This window comes from Microtus pennsylvanicus, chromosome 1, assembly GCF_037038515.1.
Source record: "Microtus pennsylvanicus isolate mMicPen1 chromosome 1, mMicPen1.hap1, whole genome shotgun sequence".
NCBI lineage: Eukaryota > Metazoa > Chordata > Mammalia > Rodentia > Cricetidae > Microtus > Microtus pennsylvanicus.
The window spans coordinates 69832476-69853622 of record NC_134579.1 but is presented as its reverse complement, the minus strand read 5'-3'; the positions used below and the strand labels follow the sequence as shown (position 1 = coordinate 69853622).

At 43.3% G+C, this 21147-nt stretch overlaps 1 protein-coding gene across 3 annotated transcripts in view; it reads left to right on the top strand.

Annotated features, from left to right (window-relative positions):
• The window catches only part of Lpp (LIM domain containing preferred translocation partner in lipoma), a 606896-nt gene that overhangs the window by 207684 nt on the left and 378065 nt on the right, over positions 1 to 21147 (top strand). For all 3 annotated transcript variants that reach the window (XM_075967686.1, XM_075967672.1, XM_075967680.1), the window contains one exon: positions 18166 to 18367. In XM_075967686.1, the coding sequence (XP_075823801.1) occupies positions 18175 to 18367 (193 nt within the window). In that variant the 5' untranslated portion in view covers positions 18166 to 18174. The remainder of the gene's footprint in view (positions 1 to 18165; positions 18368 to 21147) is intronic.

The window sequence follows — 21147 nt, the reverse complement described above, 5'->3', positions numbered from 1 at the left end:
TTTTGGTCATGCAATGAGCCCTTTGAAAAAAATTGAGAGGTATGCCTTATTTTAAAATGAAAATGTAGAGATTGGCAAGTGGTCATTTACCCCCTACAGGTCTTATAATCTGAGCACATTTTCAAGCCAAGTGTTCTTGAATTTCTTTTTGAAAACTAAAATTTTAATGTTTTGAGAATTTCATACATGAGTACTATATTTACATAATTCCCACCCATCCCTCTCCCTCACCAACTCCTCTCTGGTTTGCACACTTCCTCTTTAAGTCCATGCCCTCTTCTCTTTCAGCTATATTGTTTCCTTAAATGCATGTGTATGTGACATTAGATCTCACATTAATTCCTCCCATATGGATCTGAAGTGGGTGGTGTCTTCAGCAACAGGTTCTTACCTTCCAATTCTGGGAGTCAACCACGGTCGATGGTAATAACCTCATATGTACACACACACTCACAGCAACCAAGGTCAATGGTAATAACCTCTTATACACACACAGGTATGCAGACTTGGTATTTGTGTATGCATATATATATGTATGTATATATATTTTTCTTTTTTGTCATTAGGGTTGCTTGCTCTGTATGTGTAGGGATGACTAGTTGTGACTGAATTGAATTAGGGATGCATCCCTGGGGAAGATGAATTTCCCTCTTTCATGTCATTGATTGTTACAGCTCTTCATCTAGAAATAGAGCCCGGGAGATTTCCGCCATCCCTATTGGCCAGCCAACATGTGTTTTACTTGGGCTTCTCTTACTTTGATAGCCATATTACTAAGACTCTTTGACTGTATTTCCCTGTCACAAACAGAAGATCATCTCGAAGATGTTCTGTTCTGCCGGTTCTTTCTGCCACCATTTCCGCCATGTTCTCGGAGCCATCCGTACAGGGGTTGCGTTCCATCACTCATTGTTGGCCAGCTGTGGGTCTCTCCAGTGGTTTCCATCTGCTAATAAAGTAGGCTCTGTGATAGGGGCGAGAGGTGCATTTGTCTGCACGTATAGGGATAACTAGTTAGGATGCTGTTAGAACTGATAGTGGGTTGGTAAAGAGGCAGCAGTAGGTCCTCCTCTAGGGTTGATGATGTCGTTGACTAGGTTTGTAGTGCCAGGGGGAATTCTCTATTATTGATCTGGCCCCATGTTCAATTTGATTTGTGTCAATATTGTGCCCTTGGGGATGTCTTACTGGGATGATCATTGTTGTGGTTCCTGGGCTTACAGCTTGGTAGGCCTTTGATTGTTTTCTCCTATGGCGGTTATATCACACACTCCTCAGGAAGGACTTCTTCTGGGTTGATTCAAGTTCTGAGTGTGTGTTGTATCTTCAACAACAGGGTTTTTGGTTTTGGTTTGGTTTTTCTTTTTCTTTCTTTCTTTCTTTTTTTTGTTTTGTTTTTTATTTTTGGTTTTTGTTTGTTTGTTTCTTTTTGAAGACAGTTGTTTTTCTTTCTGTGAAACAGGTCTTGCTGTCTTGGAACTCACTGTGTAGACCAGGTTGGCTTCAAACTCACATAGATCTGCCTGCCTCTGCTGGGATTAAAGGCATGTGCCACCACTGCCTGGCATATATAATGTATTTTTATGTGAACATAAAATAACATTTTCTATGGTTTTCCAAACATTCATCCTCTCTATATATTACCCACCCTCTTCAGTCTCCAATTAAAGTACTCTGCCTTTTCCCCAATTTTCTCCTTCTCAGCAACTGTGTCCTACTTGGCCCCTTCTTGGGGATCTCCCCTGGCCCACGGTTCCTCTTTACTCTCCCGATATCTGCAGTTGCTCCAGGTTGCATACTCACATATAATGAGTTGGAGCTAGGATCCACAAGTAGGAGAGAGTATGCAGTGTTCTGTTTTCCTGGACCTGCGTTGCCTCAGTCTGTATCATATTTTCTAGTTCCAGGCATTTACCTGCAAATGCCAAGATTTAATTTTGTTTGCACCCAGATGGATTCACAGAAGGATTCCACCAGTCTTTCACTCCTTCATTGAAGCCAGTAGTACACTACTACCCAAGATAGGCAAAGACGGATCAACATCAACAAATAGAATATTATAGGCCAGTATCTCTGATGAGCACAGTTGCAAAAATTATGAATCAAATGCTTGCAAACTAAATACAAATTTGTATATATATACATACATACATATATCCATTTAAGATATACACCAAGATTAGGTTGTCTTTGCCTTTGATATGAAGGACTAGTTCAATATATGTAAGTCAGTAAATGTAATAAATCATATAACTGGACTTAAAAAAATCACATGATATTCTGAATAGATGAAGAAAAGATGTTTGACAAAAAGCTAACATGCTTTCGTGATAAAATCTTAGAGAAAGTATGACTGGAGGGAGCGTATTTCAATATAATAAAAGGAGTACATATGACAAGCTAATAGCCACTATCCCCCTAAATAGAGAAAAATAAAATTCAAGTAAAATCAGGACTGAGACAATTGCCCACTGAATCCATTCTTTTCAATATAGTGCTTGAGGCGCTAGCTAGAGCAGTGAGACAGAAAATGGGGAGAGGAGGACAGCACATAAGAAAAGAAGAAATCAGCTCATCCTTATTTGCAGGTGGTTTGATATGATGCATAAAAGAGGCCATATGATATCATACATTAGCGATCCCAAGAATTTTACCAGGAAAGTTCTAGAAATGATCAATGCCTTCAGCAAAGTGGCAGGATGCCAGTCAACACGCAAACACTTCTGTATACCAATGGCAGACACAGAGGTGACGAAGACAGAAGTCATGGAAACACTGTCATTCACAATAGCTTCAAAACAGGATGACTTAACCTAACCAAGGAATGGAGACCTCTGCCCTGAGGAAAGTCCTAACACTGGAGAAACCTGCCGTGATCACGGAGTGTTAGAATCAATGTGACTATTTTATCAACAGCAGTTTGCCTCCCAGCCCCTCTTGGAAGTATTTGAACTGGTAATCTGCTGGATGTTTTCTGAACCTACCTTTCTATGCCGCCTCGATGCTGAGATCCAGCTGTGGATAACATCTCCTTTTGTATTTCTGTCGATCTAGGTGAACAGATATCCAGGCTGTCCGCTTCAAAGGACTGTCAGTATTCTATTTCACTTTTAACTTAAGTCATTTCTGTGTTCTACTTGGTAGAACTGAGAAATAGATGAAGACACTTGTATAAGCCACTTAGAAAATTAAAAAAATAAAGACTTTTCATTAAAAGCTTTTGAATTAAAATCTAATCATAGCATTTCCCTCTTCCCCGTTCTCCTCCTGTGTTCCTCAAATTGATCGCCTTTTTGATTATTATTGTTGCATACATATATAAAATGCATACATATATGCATGTTGCCTGCTGTGTCTGTGAGTGTGGCTAAACGAGACCTGAGTAATGATACCAGGAAACAAGCTAATGCAGAAAGAGGAGTTCTCATTTGTCCCTCTCCTAGACAAAGAACTGTAGACAGCTCAGTCTGCTGAGGGTGGGAGAATTACAAAGCGGGCAACCCCGAAGTCACATACACGCAAGACTTCTTTCAAAGGAAGTACTTTGTTATTTTCAAAATTTTGTGTTTATTTGTCTGTGCATGTACTTGCATGTGCGTTTGGGAACATGTAGAATACTGAAGGGATAATGGATCCCTTGGAGGGAAGTTAGAGGTCGATGTGAGCCACCTGTCATGGGTGTTCTGAACTAAACTTATTCATTTTCAGAGGCAGCTCACGTTCATATCCACCAAGCCATTCTCCAACCTCCTTTTGTGTGTGTTTGACCAGGTGTGTTGGGTATGTGTGTGTTTGAAAATTTGGGCATGTGTGAGCATGTGCATGTGGAGGCCAAAGGTCATCCTTGGATGTCATTCCTCAGGGGCTGTCCACCCTGGTTTCGAGACAAGGTCTCTCACTTAGTCAGGCGTTCACTGATGAGGATAAACTGGTTGGCAGGTCTTGCTCTACCATCTCCTTCCTGGCACTTAGGTTAGAAGTATGTGCCACCATGCCTGGCTCTTTCTTCTGAAGTCTGAGGAAGTATGCTAGCCAGACACGCCCCTGCTCACTGTCCATTCTCCCAAGGCTTCTGTACTCCGAGGAGCACCCTTGCCGAGATGGTTATAATGAGGTAGAAGTGTCATTTTCTCAGGGCCCTGTCCCACGTCCTTGGTGTGTCATAGCTGAAATGTTTGTGCTGCCCCTCCCTGCAATCTTTCCATTGTTGTGTGTGCTACAGGAACTGAGAGGATTGTGACAGCCTCAGCTGGTTTCTCTTCTCCTTTAGACACCATTGTTTGCAACAGTTCTGAGCACCATCTTTCCTCGGCTATCACATTGTAACGTTACTGCTGTATTTAATTCCCTTTGGTTACCCTGACGTGAGAATATTTATTTATAACTTTCCTTGAAATGCCTTTGCTAATACTTTTCCTTTCTGTGCACACACACTCATACACGTGTATGCACATGCGCGCACACACACTTCAAAATGCTCATTCAATTTTGCTGAGCCAGTCACAGAATAGTGTTTTCATTTAAAGCCGAGGAAACTGAGGCCTGTGAGCCCCGTGGGGCCTGAAAGCACTGGTGTGAGCTCAGTCAGTGCTGGAGTTGGTACAACTGCACCTTCTCGGCCCTTCTTGTTATTTTTCATCTTATTTACCAAACTTATTCCATCTCATGAGTTTCTGGAATTTTTCTTCTTTTTGGCACGAGTGAATTAGTGCCTTTTCTTGAGCAACATCAGTAGTACTGAGTTTGGGGCATAGTTCTCTCCTGCTTTCTCTCAGTCTCTGTACTTCAAGAGGATCTAGGCTGTATAAGTATCTCCCCTTCCCTTCTCTCAAGGTGCTGAGATATTTCCAAAGAGAGATGTTGTGGAGCTAGCGAGCTACTGCTCTGGTATGTTTGCAATCCCCCAGAGCTTCCTTTGCCCCTTTAAGCTGTGGCTGGTCTTTTTTTTTTTTTTGTGACCTTTGTTTCTTCACCTTCATCTTTGAGGGAACTGAAAGTTTAGGAAGCTCGGTTACAACAGGAATCCAAGTAAATTCCCTCATAAGCATGAAGACTGAGTTGCGAATGTTGGAGGCAAGGGACTTCCCCTGTGTGTTGTCTTTGGTCAGAGAAACAGCCTGCAATGGAGCCCAGAGCAGAATGCTGAGATTAGATGTTTCGGGCAGTAATCGGCTTCATCATCAGCACTGAGTGCTTTGTGGGTTGAAACCTAGTCTTCCCAGAATCTACAAGCTCTGAGAAGGCCTGCTGTCTGCATGGCTCACTTCCTGGGATGGCCCATCACTCTGCACAGACAGAATGGATGACCTAGGCATGTCTTTTTCTCATAATATATTGTTGTCCAATTTGTGAATCAAATTGTTAGAACCTTGGGGGGAGGGGTGTTGTTTTTCTTTTAAAATCAGGATTTTGCTACAAGAAGCCAGCTTTTACAGGTATCTAAGTAGGGCTTTAGTAGCTCAGAATCCATCAAAAGGACCACATGGAATAGATGATCTATTGACCATCTAGAATTGAACCCCAGAATTACAATTAACCCCATTTTTTTATAGCCAAGAAAGGTCACTAGGCGTTCTCTCAACTATTGAAATCAAGGATATACTCTATAAGAGACGTGATCAGAAAGGTGGTAATGGCTTCTGAGATATGGGATCCAGGTATTGTCTACCACAGCTGCTGCTGACAAGCCCTCATGCTGAAGAATGGCTATGAGGATGTCAATGTAGAAGACAGCCCCCCTGCCCTCCACCAGGGTTCCCATAGGAAACAGGCAGAGCCCCAGACATGACCTCTGCCCATACTAGCCTTCCCAGTCTCAAGACAGTACCTATCTTTTGGCAGCATTTTTTTTTTTTTGTAATCCATGCCTAGCACCAGTGCAGCCCCTGTGTTCTGTGGCATGTGTGAGGGCTGACTCACTGTCCGCCACAGTGACTTTGAGGGACTTCACCGAACACTGTGGGGCTTGAATGTGTGGTCAGCACTCCGATGGGGCGCTCTATTAAGTCTCTGCATGCCAGTATCATCTATTATATAACCACCTACTTCAGGGAAATCCTTTGGGGAATTCCTGTTTGTCAGAGAAAGTGCCTAAAAAGGAAAGGCCATGACCTGGGAGAGTAAAGTGTTTCGTTACATTTTGGAAAGTCCTAGAGGGAGACCAGAGTATTACGGTCGTGGTCACTGTGTCTGGGCGAGTTCTGTCTTAAGCAAAGGTTGCCAGATTCCCACCCTGGGTTCTCAACTTTGTCCTGTTCCTCCCCCAGCCTTAAATGTGTGCTTAGAATTTGCAATGGAAATCAAACAAAACAGTTTACTTAAAATATATCATATGCAGATATGACCTGTTGGCCTATAAGTAATTATTTCGACTTCTTTCTATGCTTCCGTAACACTGATCTAGAAATGTGAGAAAATTGTTAGCAATTCTGCTTGCACTACACACGGCTGCCGAGCGAATTGCTTGAAGCACACGGTAGATGCTCTTTTTCATGTTCTAAATTAAGCCCCAGGTAAACTTTTTTTTTTGCAGTATTTACAAGAAAATAAATATTATAGTTACTGGTAGTGCAAGGCATGGGAAAGATGGATGGTACACACGCTCTCGGAGCGTTTCAGCTTGTCTTTGTAGCAGGCAGTGTTTGCTACTCTAGGAGAAAGGGGGTAGATTGAAGTTTGAGCTCTTTTGCTTCCTTCTGTGTGACTGGGATTTTCTTATCCTTTCTTTTCGTCTTATTTGTTTCTTTTGAGATTTTATTTAGTATTATTTTGTGTTTACGAGTGTTTGCCTGAATAATGTCTGTTTACCACTTGAGTGCAGTGCTCACAGAGGCTAGAAGAGGGTGTTAGATTTTGGAGGGACTTGGGTTGCAGATGTTTGTGAGCCACCATGTGGGTGCTGGGAATTGAGTTTTGTTTCTCTGCTCTTCACTGCTGAGCCAGCTCTCTATTCTCCAGCCTTTCCTCCTTAGTTGGGGGCAGATGCTCTAGAGTAGCAGTCCTAAAGTGTGCCTCCTGCTGCTCATTGCTCTGTGCACCTGTAATCACAGTTCCAGGCTTCAGAGGCTCAGAGCTCTCTGAACCCCTTGGATCAGTAGCTGACTGCATTTGAGCTTCGCTCTTGCCAAGTGAACAAGACATCATCACAGCTCCTTGACCTGGTTACTTACTGTCCCATCGGAGCCACTTTGAACTGCTTCTTATTAATGGCTACACCAAGCAAATGAGCAGGCGTAAGCTGAATTTACAATCACTCGTAGATATGAGGACCCGTGGAGAATAGTGTCTGGCATATGACCTAATGATTCAGACTTAGAGCTTAACTCTTAGTATTCCCAAACCTTTATGATGTGTGTGTGTGTGTGTGTGTGTGTGTGTGTGTGTGGTCGGTCATCCTCTCTGGTTGAGCAATTATGGGATGGACCCTGGGCATTTGAAAGAAAACTAGGGAAGATAACATCAGGATTGGCCATTCACTCATAGTCACCGCTCTCATTATTGTGACGTAGTGGGTTTCCAACTCAGTTCATAGCATACGGGGAATCAAGGAGGATGCTTTTTATGTTCATGAACAAGGTTGGCTGCATTGACTGCCCTTGACTAAGGTACCACAATTTAAATGTTCCAATAATTGTGTTTTTCCCCCAGTTTGTCTAGTTGATAATTAGTATCTCCTTTAAGACAGACGGCAGAAAGCACTTTTTGTGTGTTGGGAAGAAACTTTGAATTCCATTGTGTAAAATGTGTTCTGAAGGTCAAAGACCATTTTTTTGTTTTTAGAGAACCAGACTGAACTTGTGAGGAAGATATGCATTGAGCAGGGAATTAGTGACATTACTTGTTGAAAGGAACGCCATGCATTAGAGAGTCTGTGGTTACAGAGTGAAAGGTGAGATGGGCCTGTGGTCCTTATGTATGGATTTCAGCTATGAGGAACTTTATAGCAGCCATCATGGTTGTATCATGGAAAGGGTTGTCTTAAGATGAAAGGAGGTACATGTGGATGCATTTGCATTCCACAATAGAAATATTTTAATAATTTTATGTCTTGTTGATATTGCTTTCTGTACTGGTGATTGTTATTAGCTACTGATTTAAATTTTATCTAAAAGTGTGTGTGTGTGCGTTGTATGTGTGTATTGTCTCTTATTTTAGCATTGTGATTAAAAAAAATACTTCAAAAGCGCAACACCCGTACTCTCTTGGAGAGCTTTCAGAAGGACTAACCCCCTTTGCTGTGATTCTGAACGGGAGATGAAACATCCAGGCTGGGCTTTGCTCCGCTGGCATTGGTCAGTTGCTCACCAGATTTTGCCTTATTTCAAAATCTTGAAATAAAATTTGAATAGTTTCCAACATTGTGGAGAAAGGTCTACCGTTGAAGCTCCTCCCAGTTGTTTCACCCTGAGTAACTGCAAATGTGGCCTACTTCATGCAGTCTGGATAATGATGCATCATAGCAAAGGCTTGCCTGGCTTTCATACATGGAGTCACAATCTGGTTAACTTTTTAATTAATCAAGAAATTATTATTTTGAAAGCTAATTACATATATGCATAGGGTTATTTCTTCTTGTCTTCTAAAATCCTTTCATAATCTTTGTTGAAAATCTCCATCACCCTTACCATCACTTCTTTTCCCCACTATCTGAGCATTTAAAATGTTAACTTTCATTTCTATTTCACTTTTAAAACAGAAACTTAAAATAGTTTAAAGAACAAGTGGAGACGCGGTTTATACCACAGAGTTTATCCTAACATCTAAAGCCCGTGATACTAACTCCAGTAAATGAGAGTGATCAAGCTGACTTTGAAAGCTATGGGATAGTTTTGCACAGTAGCTGTTTCCCAGGTGTTGGTGAGCGCTGTGGTATTTGGGTTTCACAGACATGCCGTGTTATGTACAGAACTACACCAATAGCACCCTCCTCATGAAAAATGTAAGCATCTCCCCCTTTTCAAGTTATTAGTAAGATGGGCTTTGTTGTTCTATCCCTATTTTTGTTAGGATACAAACAAAGGCATTAAAGAATTAAAAGTAATTAAAACATACCTCAAGTGCTAGTAAAATTCCAAGGCCTATCTAATGGGCACAACAGACTTGTAAACAGATAACTAAAGCGTGGCATTTAATACAAGTCTGAACACGCTGCTGAACGCAGACGAGTGAGCAACAATTAACCTGCAGACCCGAGCACTTATTGGTAGGTTTAGCAGGAGAGATTCCAGATAACCACTAAAGAGACTCCTCAGCTTTATTAGGGATTATATTGTTGGCTTTTCCCATCATCACTTTCTCACCCCTTCGAAAGGCAAAACCTTTGTCAATGGGGCACATAGCATCTTAGCGTTGTACGTCCAGATTTCCATGTTCAGAAGTAAATTCTCCGAGTACACGCACACTCAAGTAGTTCTTTGCTCCTTATTTTTAGCTGCTCCCACATAGCACAAGTTTGTTGTAGCCTCCTGGGGACGACATTTTTAAGTAAGCCTAGGGTACTGCCCAGAAAAACAGTGTTATCAGAGAGTATAAAATGCAGTGGAGGAAGTTGATTTTAGAGCTGGGGAAACTGAATCTGGAGATATTTTTTTTCTTGTTCTCTGTGTCAGACAGAGCTGTTGAATGTGATTTAGAGTGAATGGTTGGGTATCAGGACTGAGTCTTTGGGGAAAAAAGTGCTTCATTCTCACGACCAGTTTAGTTGTCTTTTATCCAGTCCACCTGGTTATCATCCAATGACCAGCAATGCTACTGACTAACCTAGACAAGCTTCCCACTATGAATTTTCTTTCTGGTAAAACATGTGGGCCTGCACACTGCCTCTGATATCTTCTTACTGCTTTGTTAAATCGGGGCAGCCACTTCAGTTTCTCTAACTGGTTAGGGACTTTTTCATGTTACATTTGAATGAGAAGAAAAATATTAGTTCCTAATGTGTGTGGGACTCCCAGTGACCTCTCTATTATCTGTAGCGTATCTTGTCGGCTGTCAGCCAGCTTTCCTTTTTCTGTTACTGCTAAGAAAGTGGCAGAGGAATCTTCCTAGTACTTGTCCACTCTCTCTCTGGAGCCCTGGTGTTCAGTGCTGTTTGTAGCCTATCAGTTCCTTGTTTCTTTTTTTCAGTGATACTGTGAATCTGAAGGCAAGGTGCCTTGCAGGGGCCTGTCTCTATCCTGCGTCACTTCTGATGATAGTGACTTGCCTTTACTCCCGGGACCTGCTGTTTTTCCTATGGCTGTTGCTGGGTTCCTTTGGGGTTTTCAAATGTAGTCAGATTTTTCTGGCTTCCCACAGTGTTGCCAAGAGTAGCAAGCAGCACATCAAGTACATTGTTTTCTGTGCCAGGCAGGTCAAGAATCTGTCTTGATTCCCATTCTACCCCCTCATACCTCCTCAGTCTGGGGGGTCGGAATTTCTAGTAATTAGAACTTAGTTTTATACAAAGCCTCAGTTGACTCAGCTTATAGTCGTAGAAAACTATGAGATAGGAGAGCTGTTGGACAGTGTTTGCAGGAATCTCATTCTAGTTTCCAGCTAAGGAGCCATACTGGGTTTTAAAGGTGTACAAGTCAGAGAGCCGCTTAGTGACTGAGCGAGCAGTTGTGGCCGACCGTTCTGTGTCTAAGTCTGGTTCTGCTTCCAGTGTGTCCAGCGTCTCTGAGAAAGCCTATATAAAGGGTTGGCATTTCTGTGGAGATCTTCTCCTTGCTCCTCTGAGCAATGCCAGCTGTCCATGCAAGGAATGGGGCGTATAGCCAGTATCCTTCCAAGCTGTCTGTAGAGAGAAGTTAAGGGAATACATGACATTTTCATCCCGGCCCCCGGTCCCGCTTTACCCTTCCTGTTCTGTGTGACCTGATGCTTCCGAAAATGATTGAGTTTGCCTTTCCGCTAGCAATTGTGTGTAATTTTCAGCCCGCCTCGTTCCTCAGCGCTGCCTTCCCACGCTTCCCTCGCCCTATCTGCCTATCTGCTTTGTAATTACCCTGGCAGGGACTTACCTGTGCTGTTTGGAAAAGCTTTGCCTAAAGTGCTTATTTACTTGTGCATAGTAAGTCTTGATTGATACCTTGGTAATCACTGAGATTAATCCAAGACTCCCACCCATCATGGGAAGGGTCACAGAATTAGGAAAACAGGTAACAAGAAAACGGGGGTGGGGGGAGTGGAAAGATAGTGTATTTCCTCTGATGAGCTGAGAGGAAAATTATAGCTGGTTTGGGAATCTTCAGACCTAACTTTACTTGGTTTTTTAATAGTTTTGCTGTCAGGATCTTTTCAAAGTGCATGATGCCTGTGAGGAGACTCATGCTTAGTATGCTCCCAATTCAACGCTGGCATCTTCAGAGGACATTTGCTCCCAGGGAACTAAAGTTGCACTATAGGCTCCTGTCTGAGCTACTCCTGAAGGCTGATTCTGAGCTTCGAAGGTTAGAAAGCCTCCAGCCAGACACTGGCATGTAGTACAGGATGGGTAGCCGTGCTCTCACTAGGGAAGTGTATTGTTGCTGTTGAAAAGACAGCAATAGGGGTGGGGATCGGTAGCTGACTGGAAGAGGGCTCGCTCGGGTGAACGGTAGCTTGTGTTCAGATCCTGCCTCTGGATGCGGGGAGCGAGGGGAACATTGAAAAGGAGAAGGAAGGCATGATGAAATCAGCTTTGAATTTCATTGAGATTCCCTTATTCAAGTCCAAATGACTATCCTCTTATATTTTTGGTTGTGAGCCGAGCCTTTAATGGCTGAGCCATCCCTCCAGGCCCCAAATGACCATCCTCAAATAAGAACACCAAATGCTGATAAAGACATGGGAAGAGGAAGCTTTTCTGCTGTCTACCATTCACAGGTGACTTAGTTATGGAATCAGGCTCTGTGGCACCAGAGACAAGTGGGGAAAGAAAATGGAATGAGCATTCGAGGCGGGGTCTCATTCAGCTACAAAGCAGAACCAGTGTAGATTGTTTGCCGAAAAATGTGTGCAACTAGAGGTCATACATATTTAAGGTACAAAACCCAGATTTATAAAGACAATACGTTTTTCATGTATGTGGAGTAGGAAAAGAAATGTGAAAATAGGCAGGGAGCTATTAGGGAAGAGGCAGGAGACCAGAAGGAGGCGGGGCAAGAGAATCGCAGGAGGGTTGAACATGTTCAGAATATATATAGACATGTATGGAAATGTCATAATGAAATCCCTCTTTTTGTGTAATTAATAATGCTAACAATACTCTTACAGCAGCATTTTGATAATTCGAGAAAGGCACCGCCTTTCACCTGCAAAGGTCAGCTAAGAGAAACCCTTCATGGTTGAGGAGCATGTTATCTGAGTCTTAAATGCCTGTTCACATAAAAAATCCTGTTGATGATGGACATGAATGCTAGACTAAAGTCGGCCATCAACTTTTCAAGTTTGAGCCACAGCCCCTGCCTCCAGTTCCTACATCACTAAATTAGTGGGTGTTAATTTCTGTGCCCTCCCTCCACATCAATTTATTCATCACACTGACAAAGCAGTTATTGAGGGACTAAGGCAAAGATGAATATGGATGCTTTGTGCCACTTAACTCTCAGCCCTGAAGTCAGAATGTCTACATAAAGATGCTAGGGCGCCATCTCAGCCATGCAACACTAGCTTGCCACACCCTAGATCGCACTGTGTGACCCCATCAGTGCAAGGTAAACAATCAGAAACGTACACAAATCCCACATGAGCACATTTGGAGGTGGCTTTAGAGACCACAGTTTAAAGCTTATAGCACCAGATGTTGCATGATGCCGTATAATGGTGGCTTGTTCTTCAGTGATCTTAGTAGTGCTTATAGAATTCAGTATTGATTTGGAGGGAAGCAACAGGAAATCATGATCCACTATCAGCCTGTTGTCTGTCACTAATGCGGGTGAATTGGCATTCATAGACTCCTGGAGAGGGTTCTTCCTTTTACTGTGGCCCTCAGTTTTCTTTCCTATACAGGGAGGGTCTTGATCATCATCAACATCTTTGTCTTCTCTGCGGTTTGGATTAGTTTGGTCTGTTGGATATTGGCTTAGTCAGTCTTTGATTGTGGAGTATGATAGAAATGATATATTATAACCACTATGATCCGAGAGAGAGGGATGGGGATGGTAAGAGCCCAGACCACTATTTCCAGAGATGCAGAATTCCAGGAAGAATTTATGTTGAAGCTTTTTTACGTTTGTGATTTGGTGGTTGTATATCCTAATCAATTTGTGCAACCTCTTAGAACTTTCCTTTTAGGGATGGGTGGGCAGGTAGCAGTACTTGGGGTCAAATCCAAGGCCTTACCCATACTAGACAAGTTTTCTGCTACTGAGCCATAACCCCATCCTCAGCCTTATATTCTTGAATTTTAAAATGTAGGTCATGATAATATTGTGCTGTGATGACTCTGTGGTCTTTAGACATCACTTCACAAATAGTCAACCCGTAGGAGACACTCGGTATTTCTCATCTATCTGTGGCTTTACTGTTCCTGTATAATTGCTGGGGAGAGATGAAAAAGAGAGCCATAGAGATGGTGATCAGTGAAACCATGTACATTTTTCCTACTTGCTTTGTACTGAGCCCAGACCCTGAAGGGACAGGGCACAGTGTTTGTAACCCTTTTAACAGCAGCCATGTGGCTGGGATCAGGGCCCTTTCTCCTGTTTGCCTCCCTAGCAGCAGCCATGTGGCTGGGATCAGGGCCGTTTCTCCTGTTTGCCTTTCTCCTGGTGCTGCAGCTTCATTTTCAGTGTCTGGGGCGGGGGTGGGAGGGTCTTCTGTTTCACTTCTTGATTTCACGATAGATGATCATAAGCCTAGAGTGAAACCTGCCTCAGAGGTAGAGGAAGGAAGAAGCTGACAGACAGAGGAAGGAAGAGCAAGGTGAGGGCTGGGACAGCAAAGCACCCTCTCACCCCTGCCTGCCCATGTGTTTTCTTCACTGGTTCTGTCCCTGACAAGCTAACAGGGGCCTCGGCAGGCATTTGCCATTCCACCCATTCCTCGAACTCGCTTATCAAAAGCAAGTTGAAGATGTAGAGAAAGAAGACAGCCATAAAACAGAGCTTTTGGAAGTTTACAGATGTTCAGTTTGCAGATGCACATTTTTTCTTGTCAAAGTCTCTCTAATTTAACTGAGACTCAAAATAGGGACAGAGGGACTCCATATTGAAAGCATTGCATTTACCATGTTCTTTGGATCCATCTTGCATGAACTAATGTCTCTGTCCCTTACACATACTTTGATTTGTTTCTGTTTGTCTCTTCCTCCCTCCCTCCTCTTCTATTTTCTCCCCCACTCCCCACCATGTTTGTATGTTATCTCAGGTCAGAGTACAACTTCAGGTGTCAGTCTTTGTTACCTTGTTTTTGAGGAAGAGTTTCACTGTTTTCCACTGTGAGGGCTAGCTGAGTTAGACTTTCTGAGGGTGATTCTGTCCCTAGCTACAATCTCCCTGTAGTAGCATTGGGGTTACAAATGTTCGCTACTGTGTTCCGTTTTTATGTGAGGGCTGGGGATTTGAGCTCAGGTCCTTACACAGGTATGGTCAGTACGTTAGCCACTGAATTTTCTCCTCAGTGCCCGTGTCGTTCATTCTTCCCATTGTTCTTGTTTCTGTTGTGTTTCCTAATCTCACGGCTCTCCAGTTCTTGATAGGAGCCGCCTCTCTAAACCTGCTCTTGTTCTTTTGACAGATCCTCGCATTTTCCTGTCTCCTTTCTATGTTACTCCCTTCCTTGCACTTAGATAAATGTAACTCCCTCAGACATTATACTTTTTGAGTCATGGAGGAGATTGTGATTCATCTGGAGACATAGTGATAGGCATACGTTTATTTGATCATTAAATTAATAGGTATTTTTGTTGCATCCTTATAATGAACTAGACTTTGCGGTTATAATAGGTAGGAGTTCTGCTCTCAAGCATGGGAGACTTGACTTTGGGACATAGGCGTGCTGCTAGTCATGTGTGCACGCGTGACAGCAGGGCAATGGTACTGTGACTGAACAGGGTATCCAACCTGGACAAAGGATTAAATGCATGGCTTACAGTCTAAAGAACCACCGGCAAGTAATTGCTGGGGCATGAATGATGCATTATGGGTGAGAAATTTTTGTAACTGAGGGGTAGCTTTTTTTGAATGGGTTCAGTGATAAAATCTTGAGCAAAAGATGAATTTTCTGTCAGATGTAAATGCTAATCACATCATCTTAGGAATAGTCTCATAAAGGTATTAGAGATAGGCTTAGTATCTGTTATTAAAGTATCATCACATGTAGAAGTATTTTCACCGAATTCTGATGAACCTCTGAAGATCAGACTATTCAGGGTCCTTATTAAGTTAATTGAGACCACACTGGGATTCAGAGCCTCTGAGAGTGAAGTCTGCTAATGAAAAGGAAAGTGGCCAAGGGAACACCTCTGCAGAATGACCTTAGGACCTCATGCCCAAAAGTCAGTACAAAAGATGAATTTTTCAATTGTATGGCAAAACACTATAATTGTAATTTATAATTTTTTTCTAGGATTACTAAGATGTTTCAATATCTGGGAATCTATCAATATGATTCATTACATACTTATATACATACATACATACATACCAAGTTAAGAGAGATAAAGAAATTGTGTCAAGGAATGCTAATGGGGAAGTGGAGCCTCTGTACAGTCGCGAGTAACTGCAGAGGAGGTACATATGCTAATCAACCACTCCTGCTTAAGATATTTTCAAATTGTCTGTATCTTAGGATAGCACAGTGACACCACCCAGCAATTTCCCAGTCATTGCAGCAGGTCGGGAGATTGATAAGTTGCTTTCTAGTAAACTAACATTAGTGTTTAAAAGTACTAGAAGAATCCAGTAAAAAGAATATGCTGCTACAACGGCCCCCCATAGAAGGGTCACACAGCCCAGCATCCGAGGTGGAGGGATTGGAAGAAAATGGAGTCGGTGGAGCTAGGCACACCGTAAAGACAGGGTCAGCAACACAGAAGATTACGAACCCTAGAGCACTGATGACATCTAGAAGATGTTGTGTTGGCCATCTTCAGACAGATGTCACCCTCTGTGGAGGGCAAGCTCCAAGTGCTTCACGCGAGGGCGAAGGCATGGCAAGGAGAGCTCACAAGACAAAGGGTGCAGAGCTGACTTCGGTTTTCATGAATCTTACCCTCTTCCTCCTGCTACAGTTCCAGCAATTACCTTTTCCTTTATGTCTGCAGCGTAGCTAATTAACCCAGCACACCAGAGTTAGTAAGTAGTGCAGGCCGGCTCTGCAGATCTGTGGCTTTGTCTTTAAGACCATCACAGGCTGCATTAGTTCTTATTGAAAGGCTTTTGTTTTGGTGTAGCTGAATGTGCAGCAAAGGAACAGGGATGCTGTTAACCAGTTTAAAGACAAACAATCAAAATTTATACTACAAGCATGCATAGGGCTTTGGAACATTTAATCCTTTCTGGGTTTCATTTATTCACTGTTTCCTCTTCACCTTAGTCGTGCTGAAAGTAAAGATAGTACTGTTATCCCAATTTCATAAAAGAGGCTCAATTAATAAAAAAAAAAGGTTTTTTTCCCCCCTCTACTTTAGAGAAAAGTTTAGTTTGCTTACTTAAGTCTGTTTGAATGATTCTAAATGCTCAGCTAGATTTAAAAACTCTTAGTAAAATAGACATTTATTGATTATTGTTCTTTATTGGTTTTGCGGCATGCCTTAGTGTGGAAATTTGTGGATATGTAAAATACAGTCCCTGTCTTCTCATGAGCTCACAGTTTCTCAAGTATATGTGTCTTGCTGCATGTACACAGGGGAGGACAAGGAAAAGAAGGGCTCTGAGACCTGAGGGCCACCAGTGTCATCTTTGGCCTGTGTCTTTAATCTCAACTTCCTTCCCTTTGGTTATCCATAGAGTTATCATCATCTTTGGAAAGAATAATGCCCGTTTCTCTCTGGGTACAATGATCTATAATTCTCAGTCACTTTCTATGAGAATGCAGGTATTTCCCCCTTAGTTTTCATTACAGTTGATGGTATGTGCATAAAGCCCTTTGAATTTTTTTTTTTTTCGAGACAGGGTTTCTCTGTAGCTTTGGAGCCTGTCCTGAAACTAGCTCTTGTAGACCAGGCTGGCCTCAAACTCATAGAGATCCGCCTGCCTCTGCCTTCTGACTGCTGGGATTAAAGGCGTGTGCCACCACTGCCTGGCCCCCTTAGATATTTTTTAAATTGGTTTTCATAAAAGCTCCATGAATTAAGGCGGCCTGGAATTTTTAAATCATAATTCTTTTGACCCTGTCCTCAGTGGAGTCCTAGATCATTCTGTGTGCCCGTGGTGTGGGCACATACGAATTCCTCAGAATATTGCTTCTCAACTTCTTCTTCCCTCTTGATTGCTAAGCCACATGCTGAGGCCTCCATTTGTTCCTGCATTTGCTCCGTGCTTTGTCTTTATAGACATCTGGAAGTAATCATGTCACCCTCTTAATTAATTCAGTTCAATTAATAAATTACTAGGTGGATTTGGGGCTGGGAGTGGGTGCAGGGCCCCTTCCGGCCTCCCTGTGCTGGAGGGCTCTTGCAATCAGGCCTGGAGGGCCCTCCTCAAAAAGTCGGTGAGACTCTTTCCCAGCAGGTAGGTTACCTGGAGGAGTGATTGGCATATTCTGACAGAGAACTGCAATCTCTCTTCACACAGTATGGATACTCTGTTAGAACAGTGTCTGGGCTGGGCTGCTTCTCCCTCATGGAGATACCATAGCTTTTTCTGCATTTCCCGGCTTAGGTGTTAGCGGCCATTTCTTTGATTTGCCGGGCCATCATTTCATTGCTGGTGTTGAACATTCTTTCTCTAATAAACGCCAGTGTTTGTTTCAGGTATTTTTGGTAACCAGCGCCTCTCTGCCTTGCCCCCAAGTGCCTCTTCAGGGTAGGGGGCAGCTAGTCTTGTCGAGAAGACATGTTGAAGTATGCTATCATGTCTCTGCTAAGAAAATAAATATTTCCTGTTTTTCTAATGCCTACTGGATAAATTTAAGCCCGGGTGTGTGTGCGGAATTTTCTCTTGGGCCCCCGTCATCCACTCTAAATTTTTGGTCAGCTTCTTATACATCCTTCCATCCACACTAAACATTGTATTGTCTGTTTTTCTGTTTTTCTTACTGCAGATTTCAACCATGTCTCACCCATCTTGGCTGCCACCCAAAAGCACTGGTGAGCCTCTTGGCCATGTTCCTGCACGCATGGAGACCACCCATTCTTTTGGGACCCCCAGTATCTCAGTGTCGACACAACAGCCACCCAAGAAGTTTGCTCCAGTCGTTGCTCCAAAGCCCAAGTACAACCCGTACAAGCAGCCCGGAGGAGAGGGTGAGTCGTGGGGCCTGGAGTGGGAATGAAATCAGCATCAGAGGTGTGATTTGTACTTAGGGGTGGATCAGAGAAGGAAGCTTCTCGGTGTATTTCCCACAGTTTATGAGCCGCCCCATTTTAATGAGCTTTTCATAGTCATCTGCGCCAACCACCTTTTAGAAACAAGGAGATTAAATCCTCACAGAGTTGGATGGCTGGGGTTTTACAGTAATAAAAAGCAATAGTGGCTCAGATAGAAACGTGACCTCTTTGTTTACAGCTCAGAGACATTGTATAGCCTTATGGTTACCTGTCCCTATCCTCTTGTGGGGATGTGTCCTCCACCCTGTGGTTCACATCAGACATGTGTCAGAATGGCACCAAGCAGTAGTCCAATGAGAAAGCCATAGGATAAAAACCCTGCAATCGTTCCTGATCTATGTTGCTTTTCTCTCTGCTGTTAGACAAAGTTGTCCATGACACCCGTGTGTGTTGAAGTTACAGCTGGTTCAGAGAAACCCCGGTTCAGTTCCAGGGCTTTTAGTAGCAGTGCATTCATTGTACATCAAGTAGATTTTGAATGTCTGCATGAGCCGAGCATGCAATGTGTGGATCTTCCATGCGCTCTCACATCAGCACACTTGGCCACTACGGCGTCTTTGTGTCTGTACCAATCACTGTCCACATCTCCTTCATGTACGAAACAATAGAGATGAAAACCAAACAGAGTAGCGTGAGACTTCTAGAAGCCGAGAATGAAATGCATGCTCTTTCTGTCTTCTGTGCCATCCGACTTTTGACAAATGGCTGTTCTGTCTCCAGGGTTCCTTCCCTTGTGTTCTTGGATGACATCCTTGTGTTTGTTACAGCAATGTTGCTGGGGATTATTTCATACCCTATGGTATTGCTTCTACTTTCTGGTTTCTCTTGAGTTGTCCCCACCTCCCAGGAACCACACCATTAGCCTACCACTTTATCTACTCCATTGGCCTGCTAGTGTTTTAAGAATTTTGTCATACCCATGGTTCAGATGTCTGCCTTCTGAAAGGTGACTTCAGGCCTAGAAGATATGGGAAGGAAGGCTAGCCCTCTTTGCATACTCGAGCTGTGGATCTTTGTGGGTTTTTGTGGTCCCTTCTTTGAAAAGGCATTGTCAATGTATGAGCATTCTTTTCTGGGAAAAGTACAGGCTGCCCATGTACTCCCTGAAATCAGAGCCAGGCCTGGACGCTTTGTCGCCCTTGGAGGAGACGGCACTTCTGCAGTTCACTAACGTCTTCGTGAAGCTGGTTTGCAATGACTCTAGGCAGCGATTGTCAGCCTCTGGGTCATGACCCCTTTGGGGTTATGAAACAACCCTTGCCCTGAAGTCCTATGTCAGATACCCTACGTATCAGATATTTACACTGAAGTTCATAACAGTAACAGAATTACAGTTATGGAGTAGCGACAAAAGAATTTTATGGTTGCGGGGATCACCCCAATCTGAGGAACTGTAATAAAATTCCAGCATTAGGAAGGTTGAGAACCACTGCTCTCGAGAGTGCAGGACTCAGACATGGTTAAGGGGGGCAGCCCTTGCTCAAGAACAAGGGAGCCATGTGTTGGCTTCCTGGCTTGTTTTCTTAGTTTAGTTCGTTCCCTACCTGGGGAGTTCTGACGGACTTCCTGCCAATAGGGAGAAAACAATGGCAGAGGGCTTACAGAGAAGGGTTGTGGTGTGGGAGCTTCAGTGGGCATGAGAGCTGAGCAGATGTTAAACGGTCATTTGTACGCGGGTTCTACAGAAAATACGTGGGCCATCATGAGAAGAGACACAGGCAGCGATGTTTTCTCTTCCCTCCTGAGCGCTAGGAGTCATCCATAGTGAGACAAGCCCCTTTGTTGTCCCCTGGCTTGTGATGCCCCTGCCTGTCCTCTGTGTGGCAACCCACTGGTCTTTCAGATACAGTGGTGTAATAAACTGCTTGCCTCCGTTCGAGCTCACAACTCCTTGTCCCTTACCACCCAGCTTGCCTTTGTCCCACTTCCCTGACAATGTCGGGTGTACCCTAAATCCGAAGTTACCCCTTCCTCCTCTGCAAACATTCTCCTCACTGTCACACTTCTGGACTTTTTACTGTTGCTCCTGCTTGCCTTCCGTTGCTCACTGAACAGGTAGTATATACCCCATTCTTCTCTTTCTATTGGATGGACGTTTCATGGAACCCTATGAAGTAGCCCACACCCACTCCCACAAAGAAACTGAAGCTCCCAGAGGGGAGATAGGCCTCATTGTTTTTTGGCTAGGGATTTTCTGTGTCAAGGCTATTCTCATAGGCGGGGTGGGTCTTCAAGTTGCCTAATCAGTGACTTTCCTTCTCCCATACCCATACCATGAGGTTTTCATTGGAGGAGTTACTAAACAAGACAGCCTTCAACTTACCAACTGCATTTCTCACATTAGCTTATGTCTGTGATCTCTAGGGCTTGCTTTCTTACTTTTAAATTCTGACTGTGGAAGTAGAAAAGCACCCACATGTTTTCCACACCAGCTTATATTTATGTGATACCCATATGCTATAATTTTCCTTATAAATCATTATGGTAATAATCTTTGTCTAAAGAGCTTTGACACACTCTTGGGTGTGCCTTCTCTCAGTCAGTGGTTCTTTAAGCCTTAGGCCCTTTGATTCTCAGAGAATTTTCAATGAATTTTTATTTCCTCAGCTGTTTTGAATGCCCCTACATTTCCAAATACTGTCTGTGTTCAGCACTGAATGCTAAGGTAGACCCCGGCCCCTCGTGTGTGTGTGTTT